General features: G+C 42.4%; 1 protein-coding gene across 1 annotated transcript in view; it reads left to right on the forward strand.

Annotated features, from left to right (window-relative positions):
• Positions 1-23919, forward strand: part of LOC116319833 (ankyrin repeat and fibronectin type-III domain-containing protein 1) — a 155988-nt gene that overhangs the window by 33381 nt on the left and 98688 nt on the right. The window contains exons 3-4 of the mRNA XM_031739275.2: positions 2352-2533; positions 8867-9102. Coding sequence (XP_031595135.2) covers positions 2352-2533; positions 8867-9102 — 418 coding nt within the window. The remainder of the gene's footprint in view (positions 1-2351; positions 2534-8866; positions 9103-23919) is intronic.

Here is a 23919-nt window from a genome sequence, read left to right on the forward strand (position 1 = left end):
TTGTTGGGGCCTTGGCCGATGTCTGCTGAATGAATCTAGACTGTGATTAATGTGTACATGCTGCACAGGCCTCTGCTTTTTCCAGCCCTTTAAGAGCTCTTACCTTACTCTACCTGCTCTGGTGGTAACAGGTAGATTTATCTGTAGAGTATATGTTTTTGAATGTTTTGAATGGGAACACTTAAAAACAAGATGTTTACATTAGCTCATAGAGGTAGTCCCGTAATCCCCGTAAGGTTGCCTGCCAAGAACTCGAGATAGTCATCATTCATGCTTAGTAAATGATCTGCAGCCATCTGCAAAATTCACTCTTCATTTCTTTATATTTTACTATGGAGATGGGAAATAGGCAGCGATTCACTAAAAAGTGCAAACATATGGAGTATATATAAGACAAACACAGAGTTTGTACAATTCTGTTGAGCTTGAGAGTCAATATTTGGTATGACCACCTTCATTTCTAAACACTGAACCCTATTAGGAAAGCTTTCTTGTCATTTCTTGACGTAGTCTTCAGGAAGGTCATTCCAAGCTCTTCTTCAATAATGATGAGTTTGGGGTGTGGGGAGGCCAATCCATGACTGATTTTGTTGCATTGTGTTTTTCTAAGCAGATATGTTTTTACTTTATTGTCAGTGTGTTTAGGATTATTCCCATGCTGAAAAAAGTTGTTGTGAATCAGATGCTTTTCAGATGGCATTGCATGGTTTCAGTTTCTTCAGTTGTTTTAAGGACACAGTGCACAACATACTGAAATATGGCAATTTGATGTCCTTGTTGGTGCAAAAATATTTAATGCCTGCCAAACTGTGTCTTTTCTTTTCATATCTTTTCATAGATTCAACTAAAGAATGGGAATAAATAATGAAGATATATTTTTAAATGTTTTTTTTTTTTTTTGCCAAGGTGTCTGTTATGTGTAGACACAATATTGGCTCAGCCCTTGAGTTAGGTGCCTTATTAATGTTTGAATTATTCATAGGCAAGTATTAAGTGGCTTAACAAACAAAAAGCAGATTCCTCTGAAAATGGTCAGGTACAAGGCCTGGAGAACTATGGCTCAAGAACACTTAAAAAATGACAATGAAAGTCTGGCTCTTTGGGAGCAAAATACAAAAGGATACGGATTCACTCAAGACTTTTGCACAGTACTGCAACATTTAACTCTCGTGTTTATTTCCCAGCAAATTAGTAAAGTTAATTTCTGCCTCAGACCTTATAAATAATTGCAAAACTGCAATTCTAATAGTCAAAATGTGGAACTGTTGTTAGTTTTTGGAACGTAATCTGGGTTGTAGGGCTGACAAATTACAATGAAACAAACAGGACTAGACGGCATATGAGAGAGGAAAAATGAAAAACACCCAAAAAGACAGAGAGGTTTGGAATTTGCATGCAGGCACACTTGCTCTCTAAGGCATATGCTGGTGTAATGACACACCATTATGCCGGCTTATGAAATTTAACAGCTTGTTTTGTTGTCCAAATCTGCAAGTGGTGGTTTGTTTCATCTTCAAAATGCTCAAAATGAAACAGTTATCTCATATTTTATGATATGAGATAATATATATATACATTTGTGTATATATTAAAACAAAACACACATTTAATCACAGATAAAAACTTGCCCCTGAAGCTTTCAGGACAAATCAGCCTCTGAGAATTCAGCTCGCATGTCTTCAACTCATTTTCAGCTGGGGATCATGTGTTTAGTACCCAGGCTTGTCACGCAAAAGTCTGGAGGTCAGATGTCTTCCAGCTCCACCAGGCTGACTGATGTCTGCTATGCCGGCCACGTTTCATTAAATCTCAGCATATCAAGCTGATCGGAAGTGGCGTTGGAGGTGGACTCAATGCACTGAGTCAGTACTGAGTTTGTTGTTTTCAGATTCTTTGTCTCTAATATAAATGAGACACAAATGTTTCGGAGAGGATTTGTATGTAATATCAGTCATCTGTTGCAGTCTAACGCAGCACGGCTGTGAGAGCACAAGGAAAACAGTCTCCTGTGAGAAAATATTAACATAAAAAAGACACAAGTAAGCCTGGATGTGTGCTTGTCACCAATTTGTTAAGCCGATCTTGTGATTGTAGCCATTGATTTGCGTCCCGTTGGACAGTGTTCAGTCCACTATTGATCTACTGTTCTAGTGTTCCAAATGACCTTCGGGTTGATTATACTGAGGTGGAAGCAATTTAGCTATTGATTGGCAAAGATGCTTTCGTTGCTCATTAACAGTAAGTTGTATTTGTCTACCAGTATGTGCCTGAGTCAGTGTTTGTGCTGATGTTGGATTTGGCTGCGGTATTGTAACGATCCGTGCAATTGACCATTTATGCTGTCTGTGCAGGTCGCTGGAAAGGAAGCTACAGAGACCCATACTGGCTAAGTCGCGTACCCTCCCCAGCATCCCCCAGTCTCCAACGGTCTCCAGGGTCCACCACTCTGATCTCATTGGCGGGAGTCCTCCGCGCATGAAGAGTCCTCCAGTTGCCACCAGCCACTCAAAGGCCTGCACTTTGCCACCTGCAGGTAAAGACGAAATGGAAACTAGCATCACACAGCTAGCTTATTTTTTATCAGCTAACAGCGTTTGGAGAAACAATATCAAGCGACTTGTTAGAAGTCGCTTGATATTGTGATGCTCTTAACCTCTTTGTGGTTAAGCCATGACCACTTTTGTCTAAAAAAAGATGGTTATAATTTCAATCTGCAGTAATTTGAGGGAAAATTGACCCCGTGGTGAGACCTCTCCACCTGTCTATGGTGTATCTATGGAAAGATGGAGGTGGGGAAAGCAGCAGCAACAGCAGCAAGACCCCTGCTCAAAACACACTGGGCATGGATAAAGTAAGAAACAGCATGAAAAGAAGAAAGTGTGGCGGAGGTGGGTTGCAAAGCAGCTTGCAGATACTCAGCAAGTGTAAAGGCACCCTGTATGAAATTTGCCACTTGGGTTTATAGAAGGGTATTAACCTAGAAATGCTCTTTTTTTCTTGGTGAACTTTGCTCTGTCTTTCATTTTTCATCATGAAATGGCAGTCTCTGACCTGAGCACAACTCAAATGGTTAGTTATTTGAAAAGGATCTTGTGGCGGCGATACAAGAGTTTAAAGGGCAGTAAAAGCTTAAGCTAAAGTCTTCTTATTTCCTTTCAAATGCCCACACCTGCATCGCTTCTGTGATATTCTGTCTTATGCTTCACTTGGCTGAGAGCGCCCAGCAGCCATCTGTCTCAGCAGTTGCATGTACAAGAGAAAACAGTGTATATCCTTTCACTGTTTTCTCTCCTCTCTCCTCCTCTTGTGTAGGAATCAAACGCCGCTCCCTCCCAGGAGAGGGGAAACCGTCATGGAGAATTCTGACGGTGTAAGCCCGCTGACAGCGACGGCTTTCATCTTAAAGACAAATGAGGGTGTTTTTTGAGGATGAAAACATTTATAGGTGGCAGGGATTTTATGTGAAAGAAAGCCCCTCACAGTTGGGCTTTGATTTGTATAGATCAAAAAGAGCTCTTCTATAGAAACACCACAATAGCAGACATCTGAAACTGAAGGCAGGAGAGAAATGAATCGGGGAAATTTCGATTGAATGCGAGTGAATTAACGCAAATCTTTGATTATCTGTTAAGACAAAAACTAAACATTGTGGCCAATTTAAAGTATTTCTCATGAAATCTGTGCTTGTGCTATCTAGGCAATGCATTTATCATTTCTTCAAGCAGCTCTGACACTTTTTCAAAGTGCCTGATTTGGAAACTAATCTTCCCTTCAACCCTGAACAAGCCAGCGCCATCAAACCAGAGCTCAAAGCTAAAGATCAAGGCTAGACATCGAGCTAGACATCCTAACGCTTGTCTCCTCATTCACACGTATTGATAGACATACACGTTCACTGTCACTGCTGACTGATGTCATTCAGCTTGACAGCATGGCGCTCTGAGAGAAGAGATGACTTTTGGCACATTTCAAATGTTGGATTAAGGCGGAAAATGCCACGTTATCATTCTCGCTTGTGATGTTTAATACAAGAGAAATCTGCACAGGAGCTCTTCCTGAAACTGCACCCTGCACTCATTTGAGAGAAAAGAAGTATGTAACTCCAAAAAAAGACACAGCCAGCATCAGAGAGGAAGACCTAAATAAAATAAGAAAAAAAAAGGTTCCTCTTGAAGTCTAAACAGCTGCTCACATTGTAATGAAAAAAAATCTCATCCAGAAGATATCTGATATTTTCGTTCTCTTCACTGTGAAGGTCATTGTGGAGCAGCACATTTCAGAGTGCGTGAGAGGGCTTAGAGGGGACGAGATGCTGACACAGCAAGGGCTTTATTTTGCCCCCCCTCCCCTTTCTTGATTGGCTTTTCTCTCTGCCAATGCTTTCTTTCGCTGTTTTCTTTCGCTCTGCAGTCAGTGCTGGTACAAATTTCAACCAATGCGAATGGGACCTCACATGATACATGTGTACAGAAAATTATAAATAATAAGATCAAGCAACCTGAAAGTAAACCTTTCTGATTGCTTTTATTCCTAAACACCCAAGTCAAGGTTGATTTATGTTAAGGTGGACCTACTATTTGAGGTGTAGGCTTAAAATGATATCATGATATTTCATAGAAAGCTGTGCGAGGCCAGGCTATTCTACGGTGGCCCTGAGAGGTCAGATATATTGCAACTTAATGGGATAACTCGAGAACGAGCCAATGTAGGAGTTTCTAATTGATACCATAGGTGAATATACTAAAATAATTGGACAGCTGTTTTCTGCTTTTGGCTCTGTGTGATGTCATTGAGAACTGACATGGTTATTATGGTCATCTCAGGCACACAGCCTTAGTTGCAAGTACGGCAGACCCACCCATCTGTAAAAACCTTCTACATACAAGAAACTGGTGTGTCACAATAAACTGAATTTGACTGTGATGATTAAAAATGAGAAATTCACATTGTGTTCAAAATAATTCACATCAAAATACTGTAAAAAGAACTCATGGCAGTGCTCTCTTTTTTCTAGTTTACTGAGTCCACAGCTGATCTGCACACTTTGCGGATGACTAAAGCGAGGCGACAACTTTAGTTAACACCAGCTCCTGTGTGAGACTGCTCGGCTGTGCCCTGAGCCTTGACTCACAGGTGTTTCTTCAGTTCATTGCTGGTCTGCTTGCAGTCTGTTGCTCTATTTTTAACTTCGTGGTTTTTCACGTAAAAACTGTGTACAGCATATACTGCTTTAACCTACTGATGTTTTTTACTATTTATATTATAAGTGAACTATTAAGATTAAGGAGACTATATATATGGATCTAAGGTTTTCCTATACTGATAGCATCACCTTTTACAATTTTTTTCTGTACCTGCTGAAGTAGCGTAATAGGAAGAGTGACAGAGATTAAATGTCCTGTTTCAGAAAGAGTGAAGTGAGGGGTTGTGTGAGGATTATTTTGATCTGTGAATCATGTAAAAGCTCTCTAGTGTGGTCCAAGAATACAAATCTGTAACTTTAAATAAGAATAATGTCGCCACTTCCATCTATGGTGGTGTGAAACTGTTTTTTTAAATAAATGTAATAAAGTTATTTAGATGTTTAGGTTCAGTAATAAACTACATTTAATACAATAAGAGAGTTTATTGGTTAAAATTCATGATTAAAGTGAATAAAGCGAGCATGGCAGAAGTGAATCCATTGTCTCTGAAAGAGACTTCCAGCGTCCCTGCTTCCCTCTTCCTCCCTCTCGTTACATTTCTCTGTCCTATTTTGCCTGCAGTTTGAACTATGTGAATGTCATCACTAACCCACTTTGGCCGAGTAGCATCGAGTGAATCCCGAGCCCTCGCTGCTCTGATCTGATAAATCTTCCCCTTTACTACGTCTAATAACTCAGCTCTCTGTCAGTGATTGGTTGATTTAGTCCAAGTGCTTCCATCTTATGTCCTTTTACATCTAGACTAATTATCTGGGTCTGATGGCGTGTTGGTGTCTGTCTCGCTGCCTATTTTTTTTCTTCCTCGGCTCCTGCTCTGTTGAAAATATCAAATTGAGAGAGAGTTTGGTCTCACGTGGCTGCTTGTTGCCTAGCGACCACTGTCATCGACCATGATGCTGCCTCCCTCTCTCTTTCTCTCTCTACCTCTGTTTATGTCTCCGGTATGCAGACAACTTTTTCTAAAAATCCAAGTTGTTTAATAATCCAGCTGCATTCGGTTTGTGGATTTAAGCAACATCCTGTATTAGGGACGAGGCCGCCTCAAAGCTCAGTCATTTTGTTGCTTTTATTGTTTGGCCCGGCTTTGGCTGCGGCTCAGACTGTGGAACTGATACGGAGGTTATATTTCACACTCTGGAGATCATTCATAAGCTCACACAAAAACATTCACTGCCAAAAGAGCTGCAGTTTTACTCTTTTAATAATGGATATAATGAATAATGAATCGCAGCAGCTGTGGCACTGGAGGTAGAGCGGGGTGCCTGCAGAGGTTTGAGCCCCAGGGCGTGAGGGGAACAAGAGCTATATGTGTACTAAAAAATAAAAATAAATAAATAACAGAAAAATGACTTTTCAGCTCCTTGCTTATTCACAAGCTGTCGCCACAGCAGGTATCTCCACATGTGTCCACAGCAGTGTGCTCTTCTTTGATCCTCCCAGGATTAAACTGGGGATCTTTCAATTGTTATGCAAATGTAGAAACTACTGCACTGGAGCCACTATATCTATACAGTTAAGTGCTACATAAATTTGTATAACCAATAAGAAATGTTCAGTGCATCAGTTCAACTGCCTATTAATGTAAATAACTAATCAGCCAATCAACTTGGTGCAATTTGGCATGTATACATGGTCAAGGTGACTTGATCAAGTTCAAACTGCATAAAAATGGAGAAGAAAGGTGATTTAAGCGACTTGTAACATGGCATGGTTATTGGTGCCTGACGGGGTGGTTTGAGTATTTCAAAATCTGCTGGGATTTTTCCAAACAAACACACAAGAGACAAGAGAGAAAATATCCAGTGAGAGACAGTTTGAAAATGCCTTACTGGTGCCAGAGAAGCTCAAAAAAAACCCCACTGCTTACAACCAAGGTATGCAGAAGAGCATCTCTGAGTCCATGATGCATTATATTTTGAACATATGGTGTATGAAGACCACCCGGTGTGGTCTTCTGCTGAGTTCACTGTACTCAAATGGCCTCCACAGTCACCAGATCTCAGTCCAATCGAGCACCTTTGGGATGTGGAGGAACAGGAGATTCCCATTGTGGAAGTGCATTTAACAAATTTGCAGCAGCTGTGTGATGCCATCATGTCTGCGGACATTCAAATTCAAAAACACTTTATCCCCAAGGAGGCAATTAACAAGGATGTTTCCAGCACCTTGTTGACAGCAGTTCTGAAGACAAGAGGAGATCCAGCCTGGTACTAGTAAGGTGTACCTAATAAATTGTGAATATAAATAGAGCCCATTTAATGCATATAACTAATATAGTTTTCTTTAAAATAGTACACTGGACTGTAACTTAATGAACCTGACAGGAAAGCGTATATAAAAGATTTTAGTGGCTTGCCACCTCATTTCTCATTTCTTTATTTATCGTCCCTGCTGGGAAACGTTTGGTTTACAGACAGGCTCTCACGAAATCATCCACATAAACAATAAAAGAAACAGTAAAAACCAAATGCAATCATAGGACACAATCCTGCAGTAAAGGAAATTACTAAAATCTGCATTAAAAAAACCCAACTAAAAACTGAAATGGTATAATAGCAGGTAAAGATATCACATAAACAGATTTAGGAATGCTCCTGTCTGAAAAAGGGAGTTTTTGCACTGCAGCCTCGCTGCTTTGTGCCGGCGCTGTCATGTCTGTCGTCATTAATGCCTGTTTGGTTCTCTGATGGGCTCTTGTTGCTGCTCTCTGCACCTTTCCAGCTTTCCACATATGCACACGGATGTGAGGGGAGGTGCACTTGGAAGAGCGGGGAGGCGCGTTTTGCTCTCCAGAACAGAGCCATATAAATGCATCACAGCCAAATAGACTGGTAAACATATAAATAACAGTTTTTTCTGATTTTGACTCCAGTGGTTCTGACTGCACACAATTATCTGATGTTTTAATAGAAGTATTTACAGCAGATGTCTGAGGTGGACTTTGACCTTCTTAACCTTATACTGTGATTCATGGGGAGGTAGGAAGTACACCACGCACTCATTTTCCTACTATAACTTAAGCTCCATAGAGATTATATTTGAATCATGAGCATGGCTCACTGCTGTCGTTGTTAATGCCTTGATGAAGATGGCTGATTTTGCTTACTCAGCATACGGCTGAGAGGGGTTTTTTGACTGCCGTTGGTCAGACGCTGCAGACGGGATGCGACAAGACGGCTGACGTCCGTCAAATGCAGAGCGATGGAAGTCGTCTCTGATTAGCGGAGCTGAGCCAGTTTCTGACAGAACTCATCCATCTCTGTGGTGTGACTGTGAGAACTCAGACATCATGTCAGCGCTTTGGAGAAAAACGCCCTCTCTGTCCAGCATATGAAATCATAATCACGCTGTTCAGGAGGCATGGTGAGAATAATGCTGCGGTTATAAAGTATTTTACCTTAAAAGGAAGTTAAATTACTTTCTGGAAATGTTTTATGGAAGCAATCAGTGATGATAGCTCAGAATTTGTGGAGTGAGTTTCCAGTAATTGCGCGCGGTCCAGTCGGTCCAGCTCTCATTTATTCTCCTGTCTTTTTTCTCCCCTCTTCTCCTTTCTTCTTATCGTTACCGTCCTGTAATGCCACTGTGATGTCTTTATTTGTCTTCAGTAAGACAAATTAAAGACAATTTGTCTTTCAATTTGTCTTTTTGTCTTCATCCAGGGGAGCTTTGGCGTTTGGAGGATGACATGGAAGGTGACAATGACACAGAGAATAGCGGCTGCCCTGAGGCCCGTCCACGCTCCCAGTCTCCGTTCTCCCATTTCCGAGCGCGGGCTGCTTACCTGCGCAAGAGCATGTCAGCTGATGAGCACCTAGACATGGGCTCCGACTTCGGCGCAGTGACTGCGGTCGAGGGCAAACAGAACCGTGGGAAGGGAAAGCTAAAGAGGAAGTTTGTAAGTTTGATTCCCTCACTTCCTGTTATTTGATTCGGTCCCACCCAGCCGTGTCCAGCTAAATCCTGTATCATCATGGCGTTGTTTCCTTCATCCCCTTTTTTCACACATCTCAAAGCCAGCTCATTTAAATAGGCACTTAGGATTAAAGGTTTTCCCGGCCACAGAACATACGGCCGTTCGACAGAGCATGACTTAAGTTTTCTCACTCGCTGTGAGTGCAGCTTCATGCAGACATTCACAGCAGCTCCCAAATGAAGACAGCTCGTCTCACTCGCTCTTCCCTTATCTTTAATTAATTTATACAGATGTGTGCTTGTGACTCTGTGGCTATTTTCAAAGTTACCAAATAAATCTGGCTCGTCACCCTGAGGGAAGGCGACTGCTAACATGTAATGATAAAATCCCCCCCAAAAAACAAGTTATCTCTTTAAAGCTTTATTGCTCTTTCCTGATACATGAAAGATAATGAGCAAGAGCAACTTCGGTGATCAAAGCTGATAAAGAGGAGAGCGCATGGAAAAAATCCAGGGCTGACAATCCTGAGAATACAGCATAAGGTGCAAAATGGTGCAAAATCCATCGATCTTCTTCCATCCATCCATCCATCCCTTCTTTTCTGCTTATCCGATTCAGGGTCGCAGGGGGACTGGGGCCTATCCAAGCTACTTTAGGGTGAGACGCGAGGTACGCCCTGGACAGGTCACCAGTCTGTCACAGGTCCAACACAGGGAGACAGACAACTACAACACACTCACATTCACACCTATGGGCAATTAAGAATTAACCTAATTGCATGTGTTTTGGAAGAAGCCAAGCACTTGCAGAGAACATGCAAAATGTAAACAGAAAGGGGCAACAGTGCTAACTACTGCACCACAGTGCAGCTAAAAAATGGAAACAATACTGCAAAACACAATGAATTTAGCTGACATGCTACCTATTTAGTCATGCATATGCACTCAAGTTTATTCTGTTAAAGTTGAACCAATAGGTAAAAATAAATATAAAAGTCTATTTTATATATATCTAGGGAGGACTGTAGGACTGTAGCTACTCTAGTTTTGGAGCTTAGGCAATTAAAATGACATCCATCAAGTGGTCAGCTTAGGAAACCCAAAGCTGCTGGCTAATTTCCAGCTTCCAAAATTGCCAGGCCCTGGTCCCTTTCATTTTATCTAATTAGTAAAGTATAATTACCCCACTTGCTGATTAAAATGATGTTTTGATTTGAGCTTAATTCCGTAAGCTGCATGTAACAGCGTTGCGTCGGATCTTTTGGGGGAAATGCTGCCAGACGAGTGCGGCGGGCTTGTTGAAGGCGCATGAAAGATTAAAGACCTGTATATTGTCCGTTAGCCTGTGGATCAGGTAATTGGAGACCTCATTACCAGCTGAAGCGTTGTAATTGATTCTCGGGTGTCACAGGCGCAACAGGAGACCAGGACAGGTTAGGGGATAGCTCGGTGGGAGAATTTAAGGTGTGTGGGGGGTGTTTTTTCTCTGGCATACTGCTGGATGTGGATCACAAGAATATACTTAACTGAACTTTAAATGGGATTCACCATTTTTTATTTTCCTGTCATACCCTTGAGCCAATCAACAGTTTGGAGTCAGATCAGTTCGTGGGCACAATAGTCGGGCTGAAAATAGAAGGGAAGAAGTTCACTTTATAAACTTCCATCACATTTAAACAGTTGACCATCTTTACTAGAAATGGGAACAGCACTGGATCTGATGACCTGCCGCGGGTGTTTTGGGGTGAGAGTTCATGTTGTATTGTCTTCTAGTACACTGTAATTAAGGAAATGTCAAACTTTACTACTGCATCATACCTGCTTTAAATATGTTGTCTTCTCTCTGTAAGTCGCTCAGTCTTTTCTTTTTCATTTACGGATGCACAGAGAATACATTCAGAGCCGTGCGTTGTTGCTCAACACTTGTATGCTCTCCAGAGCGACGCGAAAATTGCCGTGACAAAAACAACTGCGCCTCAGCCTGCTGCCTCATGCAAACAACTGTTGTGCTGCAGAGTTTAGTGTTGCGCTATGGAGGTTGACTGTGACATAGCAGAGAAACAATGCCTTAATATTAGCGCAAGTCGGCCCACACTGCAGAAGGCCTGCCTGCTGGCACGCGTGTTAGAAATAATCTACAGTATCTTTTGGAGATACTAATGGAGGCGGATTAGGTGTTTAAATGAAAAATGTTTCAGTGTTTTTCATTCTTTGGACTAAATATGGAATTATAGTTACTGTAACAAAAAAGAAAAGACTAAAGCTTTTCAGGAGTAAGAGAACAGAAGGAGAGAAAGTAAGCCGTGTTTGTAAGGCTGCCAAACTCTACATTATGGTCCGAGTTAATTACCTGCTGTAACGATATCAATGCCATCTCCCTTTAAACTGTCACACTCTGTGAGTGGCTGTCTTCAGGGTCTTCAAGGTCAACAGGCTGTGCTATCCTTTCAGCAACAGCTATCACAGTGAAGCTGTTTTGTATTTTAGACTGAAACACCAGTAATCACCTGCTCTACCCACAACAGAAGCAGCTCGTGGCTTTTACGACCCCTGTTGACCTTTCTTTATATTGTTACAAGCTGTATACTTGTGAGTGAAAATCTCGCTCACCGGGATACCAAACACAAATCGCACTTTTGTCAACTTTTACTTGTTGAGCTACACAGTCAAGAAACTCTGCAGTTCTGCATATATAAAATCCAGAGTTTCCCACAGTTGTATAACGCCCTCAGTTAGCTGTCACCTTTCATACAGCATGCTTTGTGGCAAAGTTGGAAGAGCAAAGCTGCACAGACGCAGCTCTCTCCACTCCTTTGCAGACACTGCTGCTGGGATGATGGCAGAGAGACAGAGAGAGAGAGGGAGAGAGAGCCCGGGGGAGAGAGACCAGCTAAATCATGAGTAATCTCATCTTACAGTGATGATTGATTCAGTCTGCCATAATTTGCAAATATGAGTATGTAAGTATTAAGTATTAAGAAACTTGTTGCAAAACACAATATTTTTTCCCATTTCTTTAACTGAATTTATGAAAAATACCACAGTAATGCAGGCATAAAATAGTATGTTAGCACTAAATAGGTGTTTGCTGAAGAGCTATTAGCTGTTGCCCTGAGGCGTCATCAGAAATATTCTCAGTGGAAGGGTGGTTGTCAAGAGGGAGAAAAGGGGGAGGTACGCGAAATTACACAAGAACTGGGATGAAATTCAGGTCTTATGGAGTGATGAGTCAAAATGTTTGTAGGAGGTCAAGAAAGAGGTAAAACAACCTTGACTTTCAAGCCTGTTAGAATTCCACAATCTATTTTTTTGCCTTATGTGGTGTATTTCAGTGCACATTAGGTAACAGCTGCATAGTTGTAGCTTTTGTGTAGAAAAACACTTTTTAAGCCTGTTGGGGGTCAGTTTAAGCCATATGCAAATCACAGTAGTGTACAAGAGTAATATTACAGTAATATTACAGAAGGTATTGCAAATTGTATTTGCAGGAAGGATCATTTTCTCCACTGACAGCAGTGTGCCTTTCAACAGTTATTGTTTCCATCTACTGTAATTTCATCTCTTGACATGCTGGCTATGCAGTGTAAATATGTATGCATGTATGTGCCTGTGTGTCCTTTATTTATTTAAATGTGTGGCTGATGTGCAAATGCACTCAAAGCCTAATGGCAGCAAGCTAAGAGGCTGACTAACCACATAATCAAAGTACAGACCGTATCATTTCTGTTGATTGAATGGCTGTAACTACATAATGGGATGTTCGTGCGTATTCGCTGCACTTTAGTCTGAGACATCCTCTGGTGACTCACATAGTTTCTCTATTAAATAAATATATTAAAAATTACACACACAAAAAAAGCACAGGGAACGAAAATAATTGTTTTTCATTATTTCCATATTCACCGGAAACCCACAGGAAACACCACAAGAGAGATTTCAACCAAATCACGTACGTGGATGTGATCCTCGCATGGTGGCAGGAGTCCTGATACTGTACTGGCAGGAATCTCAGTGGTATCTAGACTGTTGAATAAGGTAAATTATATTCAGCATGCTGCTTTGGTCAAAGGCTCTGGGTCGCCTGGATTGGTTTGAGAAACTTGATACTGCCGCCTGCGGTTAAGCTCCTTTATGTTATCAGAAAACGGGCACAGAGTGTGCTCGCACATAATCGCTCATAAAAACACACTTAACACACATGAGAAATACTCTGAAAAATCAGACATTTAAAGGCCACTGGCGAGGCTTAGATGAGGACCACAAGTGTTTCTGTGACGTCTGCTTCTCCACGTTATCTATTTGTAAGTCAGCCTGTTTACACCTCGAACGAAAAGCATTGAGCTGAGGTGGTGAATGCGGTGGGTCTACGAAGCAGCTGATTTACATTTATTCAACTCTTGGTGTATACCCTGACTGACCATCTGCTCACAAAACACTTGTGGTGATTGGTGAATCCGGGAACACAGAATATATTGTGATCATAATAAGAATGAGCCTTCCTAGTTGTGCTTGGAATTAGCGAGCGAGGACAGAAGCATCTTCACAGTTTGAAACTCTCCGTGCTCGACAGCAGTTTAGTTTATTCCCCATCTGTCTGAGACAAGTTTACGCTACAGACAAAAAAGAAGAAAACACTGTTTGGATGGACTGTGTTATTTTCACGTGGCTCATGGAGCTTTCCATTTGTTTTCATTGCTAAGCCACCATCTGATGTATCCTAAGATGGCTTGTGTACCTCAGTGATCTCAAAGTAGATCACACTGGATGCTTTTGTTAGGCGTAAATCCAGCAAACGCATTTTTTTTTTCATTACTGATTCGATGTAGGTCTGTGGGATTCTTGTCCACTAGAGGGCAGAAACTAGCACCTAAGGTTGGTAACTATTATCCTGAGAATGCCCAGAATTTACTTTATTTTAGGACTAGTTTGTTTTAATATCTACCTAGAGTGTTTACTCCTCAGCTGTAAAAGGCTGATGTTGTTGCCCACCTGCTCGGTTTGTGGGCAGGCAGGCGGCGGCCTAAAGACCCAAGTTTTTGAGAAGCAAGTGAGGTAGGATTTTCAAATTCATACCATAGGTGCAGGTAGGGTTAGGGCAAGGTTTCTGAAAATCTAACTTAAGAAAGTTGTCACCTCAAATTCAAATTCATAGCACAGAAGCGTCTGCTAGGAGGCTGAGGGGCTGTTTGTTTGTTTGCGGCTGCTCAGCCTCAGAGCTCACCGCTTTTTTTCTTCAACCCTTTAATTGATTCTTTATTGTTTGTACTTTATTACATTAAGTGTTTCATCAGTCGGGCTTCCAGTGTTTAAAGTGGACCAGTTCTGCTAATTTCCAGCTCCTTATTTGTAGTCTTTGGACTCTGTTAAAGCAGCTTTGCATTATTCATGGGTCATTGTTTTTCTGACTGGGCATTGATGTAGCCCCACATTTCTGTCTGAAACAAGCGATTTTAGGCCCTCTAGATTAAGGCCACCCTCCGCTTTGAGCAACTTTTTTCTGATTTGCTGCCCTGTGCAAACAGAAGGTTTGAACAGCAGGTGGGGCCAGAGTTGTGTACCTGCTGTTTACTCTCAGTGACATTATACAGATTAAGAGAATCCATCGCTATATATGAGAAAAATGAGCAGCATCATCATAGACCTGCGTTAAACAAAAGGTAAAATGTGACCTTGAAGAAATCAGTGCAGCCCTGTGATTATGATAATGATTCGACACTCTCGGCAACAAATCGTCCGCACAGGAGTGACAGGATTTTATCATGTTCTGGTACCACATGAAAATACCAGGATAACATAGATACTCAGCTTTGTTAAATATTCATAGAGCAGTGTGTAATCACCTTGTTAATTGCCACTGGCCTGTTGGCAAACAAGCTGGCATTCACCGCTAACAGAGGCCGATGTTTATCCGTGTCCCGTCTGCTTTGCTGTCTTTATATCTGGAATCCAGATTCATAAATATGTAGGATGAGATTTCTTTGTTCCCTGGCACAAAAGGAGGAATAAATAACAGCAAAAACAAAATAAACCCCCCAGATTAAGCTTCAGACACTGACAAAATTGGTTTTTTGAACGTTGGTTAAGGCATGGGCCAGGCATGTCACATTGATAGATCACTGGTAATGGATAAAACCCAGTATAAAACTAGGTAAGGGTCTTAGCCTGGGAAGTCATGTTGTGAGCATGATTGCAGTAATGTCATTTTTTGGTATTCTCTGTGCCAACATCACCTAAAGCCAGAGAAGACGGTGTTAAAAAGGACAGCAGCAGCACTTTGAGAGCTTCATAATTTCCTCTGGCTGACTAACTTTAGTTGAAATAGGATAGAGGAGTGCAGCCTCAAGGCCCTTTATAATATTAACACAGTGATTACTGGGGTAATTAGTCTGACGGTGTGGCCAACATGGAGTCAGGCGAAGAAGTGGTTATGGGAGCTAATTCTCATTTTTCTTTTTGTTTGCCCTATTTTGCTCTAATATTCATAAACAATTATTATAAACTGCTGTGTGCAGAGGTCGGTCCCTCTGATAAACAGATAAAAACACACATGTTCACTAAAGCAGCACCTGTGGAACTTAACTCAGTGCTGATCGTCATTGTCCTGAGTAATGTTAATATTGTTTTAAACTGTCTTGATGTATAGTTTTAATTTGGACCCCAGGAAGACTGTAACTTGCTAAATCACCCCCTGAAAAATGATTGCCAAATTGCTGAACAATTTTTCTATGCCTGCCTCTATACCAAACTGCAGCTCTGTATGCACCAGTAATTATTGTTACATATACATTAGATAATCCAGCTTCTGCACATCCAGATTGGTTTGTCGTGTTTGCTTGTTGGGAGGTTTTTCCTCATGTTTTGCAGGCTTAGTTCTGTTATCGTGGTTTAGGCCACGAATTCAGACTCTGCTGTCTTTGCTCAGAGATTCTGGTGCAGTGAGGATTTTTCTTCATGATTAGCTTGCTCTTGATCCCAAATTGCCAATATGAAAACTCAACCAGCTGTATAACGGGGAGGGCACGAAAAGCTAAAGTGCTCGGTGAAAACACCTTCACTTTTCTTTCACTTTGAGAGCCTGCCTGTAAGATCTATCATGAGATGCTCTTTCATCTTATTCTCTGGTCTTTGGTGCTCTCTTCAAGTTTATCTTGTATCAGCTAGCTGTAAAGCACACCAGCGCTTGTCATGTCTCTTTAAAGATTATTTAAAGGATCTCCGGTCCTTTGCTGTTTTCTCTCATTCTGACTGACTCGCTGTCTACTCAGCTCAAGGTTACTACATCTTACTACAAAAATATTTTACTCAAATCAGTAAGTGCGCACTGGAGTACCAGGGCTGTCGTATCATCAACTACAAAGCAATGAGCCACCCATCATATCTTTATATTTTGCTTCCAAGCAACCAGTCATTCTGTTTCAGCGATCTTGATCAATAGTCCTCCAGACTTTCTGAAGCTTATACCTGACAATGAAATGATTTTTGAAAAGTTTTTGAAGCAACTCAACATCTGACCTCATTCAAACATAAAAACCCACCTAACTCAAGGACCAGTGCTGTGTCTGCACATGACAGACGACTTATCAAAGAAACAATTTAAAATGATATCTTTAGGAACTTTGTTGGAAAAATGCCAAAGATATTACAATAAAATAGTAATTTTTATACCAACAAAGGGATTCCCATAGAGTGATCCGAAAACACTGTGTGTGTGTCCCCCACGTATTCCAAATTACACATTCTCAGTATGAACAGAGGTTGTGAGGAGAGAGGTACAACAGTGAGCATCTATAGCTGTGTGTAAGGAGGCTGTGCCATGGTTTGGGGTCTGTGGTTTTGGGAATCCTCTCAAAATTGTTGGAATTATGAACACAGAAAAGTGCCATTAGATTTGATCCACCATGGAATACGGTCTGGAAAGCATCTGATTGGCACTGGTGTCATTTTTCAGCATGACAATGATCCCAAACACACAATGTAGCACTGTCAGTCATGGATTGGCCTCCCCAGAGCCTGGACGCACACGTTACTGAAGCAGTGTGGGATCATCTTGACAGAGAACAAAAAAGCCAGTCGACATTCAAACAAGAGCTTTGAATGTCCTTCAAGAAGCCTGGAGACCTGTTCCTGAAGACTACTTAAAGAAATGACAAAAAAGCTTACATAAGAGATTTTAGGCTCTGTAATAATAAAGGTGGTCATACCAAATATTGATGTTCAAGCGTGTTAGAGTTGTTTTTGCACGTTTCAATAAATCAGTGCAAATATTTCCAATTTTCCTTGCAGAATATACAGAAAGGAGGTGTGGCTCAACCGTTTTTGCACACTGCTCTATTTAATACTAGTCTCATTGATAACATTCCCCACTGTTTGTGTCTCTCTGCTTCTGCCTTCTGTGTTCATTCTTCTGGAGACCACAAGGTGGCAGCACGATCCTACAGAATATAGAGTTCCTGCCTGACAGTCTCTCTCTCCTTCATCTCGCTGCTGTGTTCACTGCCTGTGTGACTGAACTGTTACCTGGGTGGTGCTTGAGGTTTCTCTCTGGTGACTCATTCATCCTGAGATGACTAACGCACAGACACCACAGTGGACTGCCATCGGAGCCAAGCTTTGGCTGCGGACAGTCTACTAGCATTCATTATCTATGGAGACTTTTATTGGAATGCACAGCAGCAGGCAGAAAAGGGGAAGGAGAAGCCAAGCTCTTGGCTACTTTGTGTCAATGAAACAGTGCTGTTTTTGTGTGCTCAGCATTCCCGCGCTGAGCGCCGATTTGACAATCAGGGACGCTTACCGGTGTCTCACCGAGCCGAGCCCCACAAAGCGACTGTCTGGCTCATGAGCTTGTGCGTGCACGCCGAGCCTCTCTCACCCTCCGTCTTTCCTGTCACTCTCCCCCGCAATGCAGATGTAGGACGGGTTAAAGCAGTAAAACGATTAATGACTGCAAACAAACAACGGCAGCCGCAGCAAAATGGGCTTTGTGGAGTGTCTCTTAATGTAAACTGATTTCAACACATCATTTTTAATTACCTGCATTAGTGGCAGGAGTCTGGAACATTCGTGGTCTGCTTGGTTACACTTGGTTTTTTATTTTGGTACACACTCATACGCAATTACTCAGATGCCCGTGCACACTCATGTCTTCACACATACTTCATCCCCATTTTCAGGCATACCCTCCTCTTTACAGCACCAACTGTTGCTCTTTCCTGGTGTTTCTCAACCACTTTAATGCGCTTGAGCATGGCCAAAGATCAGAACCACAGTATGGCTGTTTTACCTACAAACATAAGCAAAAAACATCCTGTTATTTGAATATGCCGGACTTCTTTTTGGTGAAATGTGTGTAAAGAACCACTCTCATCCCCATCTCCATCTCTCTTTGGTTCTTTTTGCACTCAGGCCTGGGGTTTCGGTTCGTTGTTGACATCGGAGCTCTTGTAGCGGATTACTGTGGAGTCTGTAGTTCACTAATGATGATGTATGATAATCTCCTTTGTGTTTTTTTTCCCCATTTTTTTCCCTTCCTTTCTCCCATGCGCCTATTTAAACCCTCCAAGCTATCAAACATCCTAACCACTGGCTGTATTTTAGGCATTGTACTTACCAGATTTGAATTCTCTTGTTCTGTTTACCCTGGCCTTCACCGCTGCAGAAACAGACACTGAAATTTGTGTCTTTCCTTAATCCCCAACCTCCAACCTCCCGCAGCCCTACAGCAGGATGGTGGCGTGATGTTGCCCAGCCTTTACCTCTGCCACAGGTTAATCTGTGGGCTGACTCTCCAGTTGCCAATAGGTATCAATGACCTGGATGCAGGGAATGGGGTGTGGTCTTGATCACCTCCACACTTACTACCACTTGATTATTCTCTCCTTAAACATTTCACACTGAGAGATTTTCCCCTTAAAATCCCCCTTAGCCTCCCATGCGCAGCATTAAATACTGTATGCTCTGTATAGGTTTATTCCAACACTTCCATGCTTACGTTGTGTAAAATATTATAACCATGGACACTGCGCTCTGGGAAGTGTTTTGGATTTCCCCCTAACTCAGCTTGACATTTAAACATTTTCTGACGCCCCGAACGTGTAGCCGTGCTTACTGGATGGTAAAACATAATTCAAGAGATTATGCCCGCTCCCACCCAAGTTGTTTATTATTTCTGCAGGATACGAGTAGTTCTGCAGTCGTGCCCTCTCGTTCAATACCTTTTCCATTCAGAGCGAGAAGAGAAATTGCATCAGGTTTTTTTTTTTTTGGTCCGGCGTGTGTTCTCACAGGGCTATATGGAACACGCAGCCTCTCAGCAGCTGTTCATCTGTTATGGTGATGGGGCTCTTGGCAAACCCTTTTCCAAACAGAGGCCCACACACTGGCTGTGTGAAGGCATTTCGCATGCCTGCGAGCTTGCAGACTTAGACCCCCTGGAGCCATCTGAGCGCACTCCACCCAGCTTTGGAGGCTTTGTTCAGTAAAGCATCAATCGGGGATACCTGTTTTGATGTCGACCGGGTCTCTGCCTTGTCTTTCTAGATTATTCTCAAAAGTCAGTCAGTACTCTGTTCATATGCTTCGGGCATTAAGAACGTGTACTATTTGGGTACTATTTGAGCAGGTCATGTGAGGACCATGAAATCAGTGTATAAGAGATGAGCTGCTATGTCGATCTATCTTTCCTATACACAGGTCATAGGGCTGTCTTATGTTTTCTAGCTGGCCATTGTGAAAAACTAGTGTTTGCATTAGTGTTTTGTTATAGGGGGAGAATGGACAGACTTAAATTAAGCAAACACATGAAGGATGCCTGGCAGCCCCTACAGAAACTAGCATATATGTATACCGATGCATGGGCGAGGATGATATGCAACTAGATAGCTAATTAGCTCAGAAATTTGTCAACTTCTAAACTGGTTCTTTGCTCTGCACCATTCACCATGCAGTGTCTGCCATCACACATTCCTCTGTCAGTGTCTGTGTACAGCTCCAGCTCTCTTATTTAAACACAAAAATAAAAATAAAAGGCAGTACGACCTCGAGTCCTGTTCAGCGATTGCACTTTACAAGTTAAAAAGAACCCCAGTGGACACAACAACTGGCTGTGGACCCAGCCAGCCGCTCTTAGCTGTTATAATCGCCTAATTGCCCGACCCTATAAGGTAATCTTCCACATCTACTCTAGCCTGACTCTCAGTATGGTCGTATTGGCTCTCTTGCTGCTTTTGAATGTCTTGTTTGAAGTTGTTTTTAATGGTCAGCTAATTTTCTGTACGTGTTTGCAACAATTTTGCCTGTGTCCTCCTCTTCCCCCCGCAATGTTTATTTGCACTGTGCCCACTGTATTTTTCAAGTAATCCTGCACAAAACAAACTACCCCTTCACCTCCACCCCTCCCGCTGCTCCTCCTTTGCATATTCCATCTCATCTGACCTCCTTAATAACTGACATCGGTCTTCTTCCCTCTGTCGCTCCTTTTCCACACCTATCACTTATACCACACTTGTCTTGTTTTTGCCTTCTTCCCCTCTGACTCTCTTTTCCATCTGTATCTCCGTGACCTGCTCTTTCCTAGCCTTGACCCCTCCTTTTTATTGGTCTGCCGCAGTTGCACCTACCGAGAGCCAACCACCTGTCAAGCTGATCCCTGCCTGATGAGGTCAACCTTAAGTGGGCCTGAGCCAGGGCCAGAACCCAGGTTTTGAGTGGTTCTCAGGGTCTAGGGCCCTCCGGCACAAAAGCGGGGCCAAAAGCATTTCTTTGAGAGCACCAAAAAAAAAAATTCTCCTGTCTCCTCGTCTCCCTTTCTCTGGGCCTCCCTTGCTCCCTTCATCTCCTCCTTCCCTCCCCTCTGCCCCCGTCCAGACTCTCTGTCTGCACTGACACCGCCTTTAATAAGGGGGAGCGGGGCGCACTGTTTATTTGTGTGGTGCGAGGTTAAAAACTTCCCCCTTAATTGACATTCCGGTAACACTTTCCAATAATGGGGCGAGCAATTTCCTTGAAATTGATGTGTGTCCACCGCAAGGAAAAACACCGCTTCTAGCTTTCACTCACCCATGGATGACCTACACTTGCGCCACATCTTTGTCCCTGTGTGTGTGTGTCTATGTGTGTGCGTGTGCTTGTGTCAGCGTGAGAAATTGCACGAATGGCCTTTGGCTGGCAACGTGTTTGTGTTTGTAAAAAAAAAAAAAGAAAGAAAGAAAGAAAAAGGAAAAAAAAGGCGAGTACCATCATAGCACGCCTGTCTCCTGCTGGTATGTGCTTGTCAGGGTGTTCATGAATATGAATGGCTGCATATTTTGCCTGCGTAATACGCGCATGTAAGAATATGCATATCTGTGTTCTCCGAGCGTTTGTTTTTCCTGTTTATTGCGTCTTTGCTTTTTATTTCTCTGCCCGGCGAGATGGCTGTAAATCAGATATTTTTATTTAACCCGCACACTGATGAAAACAAAAACAAATTTACGGTAGATGGCCTATTTTCCTCTCCGCTCTGTTAATGCCCGTCTATGAGTATGCACACATAAACATCTCCCTCTATTGCATCCTTGGCCTAAACGGTGACCACTGGATAGGACTTGTGGTCTAATGACGGTTGGTGTTAAATGTGTTTGCGTGCATGTGTGTGTGTTAGGCGGCGAAATAGAGCGCGTAAGGGACAGTATGTGTCAATAAGTTGATGTGTAAGTGCGAGTGTGTGTGTGTGTGTGCCTGTGTGTGGCTTCAGGCAGACGCTGGCTGGTTCCTGGCCTTGTCATTCTGTCTCCCACACACTCTCTGATGTGGTTTGAGGCTGCGGCTTTCACTGTGGAGGGGGATCGCCACCGCACACACTCACACTGTTCTCACATGTCTGTGGAAACACACATTGCGCACTGGTATGCAGTCACATTCTCAGAAATGCCGACACACATACCGAGCGAACGCACCAGCGTACGCACACATGCGTGCGGCTCGGCCCTTAAACGATGTAACAAAACGACGCCGGGCCTGCCAAAGCGTCTGAATGGACACCGGAGCGCATTCATAGATTAACACACACACACACGGCGCGCTAGACGCCATCCGTGGTGCTGGTGGGCTCCCACAATAAGCGGTTAGTTAAATAATATCAAAGACAGATGTTGGCTCTGGTCCCATCATACTTTGTGTGTGTGTTTTTATCGTGTGTCTGTGATTGAGAAACGGGAGGGGGAGCGCTGATCTGCAGATCCCTGGGAACACGTTTCCTTCGAATTCGCTTCTTTTTGCGTATGTAGGTATTCATTGGTGGCATAAAAAATGTTTGGGAAAATACAGACATAGAATTCATCTGGACAGTTCTTCTTCTTGAGGGACTGGGGTGCATGAGGGTTGCAAAGTGGTTTGCAGATGCTCAGCAACTGTGGGCAAGCTAAATTGAACTTTACTGTATCACATTTTTTCCCCTGGGGTATTTGGCTAGCTAGATATGAAGGATTTTGCACAGAATGCTTTCATTTGTCCAAAAAAAGTGCGCTGCGTGGGTAAAATGGTAAGAATCGGTTAAAGAAAATACACCTTAACAGGAATGGGTGTGACAGCAGAGTGCACTGTGAAGGGAAAGAATCCATCCCTCCGACTTCTTCCGCTTATCCAATTCAGGGTCGGGGGGGTGAGAGGTGGGGTAAACTTCACTGTTATGGCAGTTATGGCAGACACACAGGAATCAGCGTCGAGCGATGTCAGTGATGTCACACGGTCACATGACACCATCGCCTTTGTCAGATTTGTACTGCTTTATTTAAGGACAAATTGTTTTCCACGGTAAGTCATTTTTAATTTTAGTTCAAGTGAAATATAAAGTTTCAAACCAAAAATCTTTCAACTTTTTCAGTGTGTACAGCTACAAAATATAAAGCACAGTCTACAATACTGTGCACAGAAAACCATAAAGCAGCTTAAACTCTCACAGTCTCACATTCTCCTCTCAAAATGTTCTCCTTGAACTCTGTGTTTTGGCTCGTGTCATCGCATCGCATCAGTTTTTCTCGAGTGTTTGCCTTAAACTGCGTCTCAGAATGAAGGATGATAGATTGAGTTGTGAAGTTTGGTTGACAAAAAAACCACACAAAAAGTTGCTGCCTGCCAAGGTTGGGACCAGCAGTTGGAGCTGCTGACCTTAGTGTTGAAAACGTGCGTTTTACCTCCAAACCCACCACTGCACCAGTAAGTCTTTCCACTCAGTGTTTCTATGTTAAAGTCTTTTTTTTTTTACTCACAATGAGAACAAAACAGTGTGAAATGGCGAGAACAAAAACGCAGAAATGTGTTAACGTGATGCACAAAATGTTTACAGTAACCAGTAATGCACAGGTTTAAAGTCAAAGAATGATATCAGCTGTTTTTCTAAGAAAGAAAATGTGCACACACGTACTGCAGAAAAGAATTCTGCTTTTCTCTCACTCTCACATTTAAACACACTCTCACCTTCACTTACACATTCAAACATGCACACACACATATATAGATAGTGAGCCTGAACATAAACTCTGTTACTGACCCCTCCTGGTTGCATGATGAATTGGATATTTGGATATACATCTGCACTAATCTTAAACAAATATCTCCTCGACAAGCGAAATATGTCGCGTATCATTTGAAGGGAGGGCGAGGGTGTAGGAGCAGTGGAGGGATCACAAAAAAAGATCCTCGGTTCTGTGTAGTTTGACAGGGCAGTTTATATTTCTTTATTTTTCATGCATGGTAATAGTTCCTTGGCTTCAAAAGCAGAAACCCGTGGATTGAACATGCCATGTATCAACAGACCAGATGC

Source organism: Oreochromis aureus, linkage group 8 (genome assembly GCF_013358895.1).
Source record: "Oreochromis aureus strain Israel breed Guangdong linkage group 8, ZZ_aureus, whole genome shotgun sequence".
Taxonomy (NCBI): Eukaryota; Metazoa; Chordata; class Actinopteri; order Cichliformes; family Cichlidae; genus Oreochromis; species Oreochromis aureus.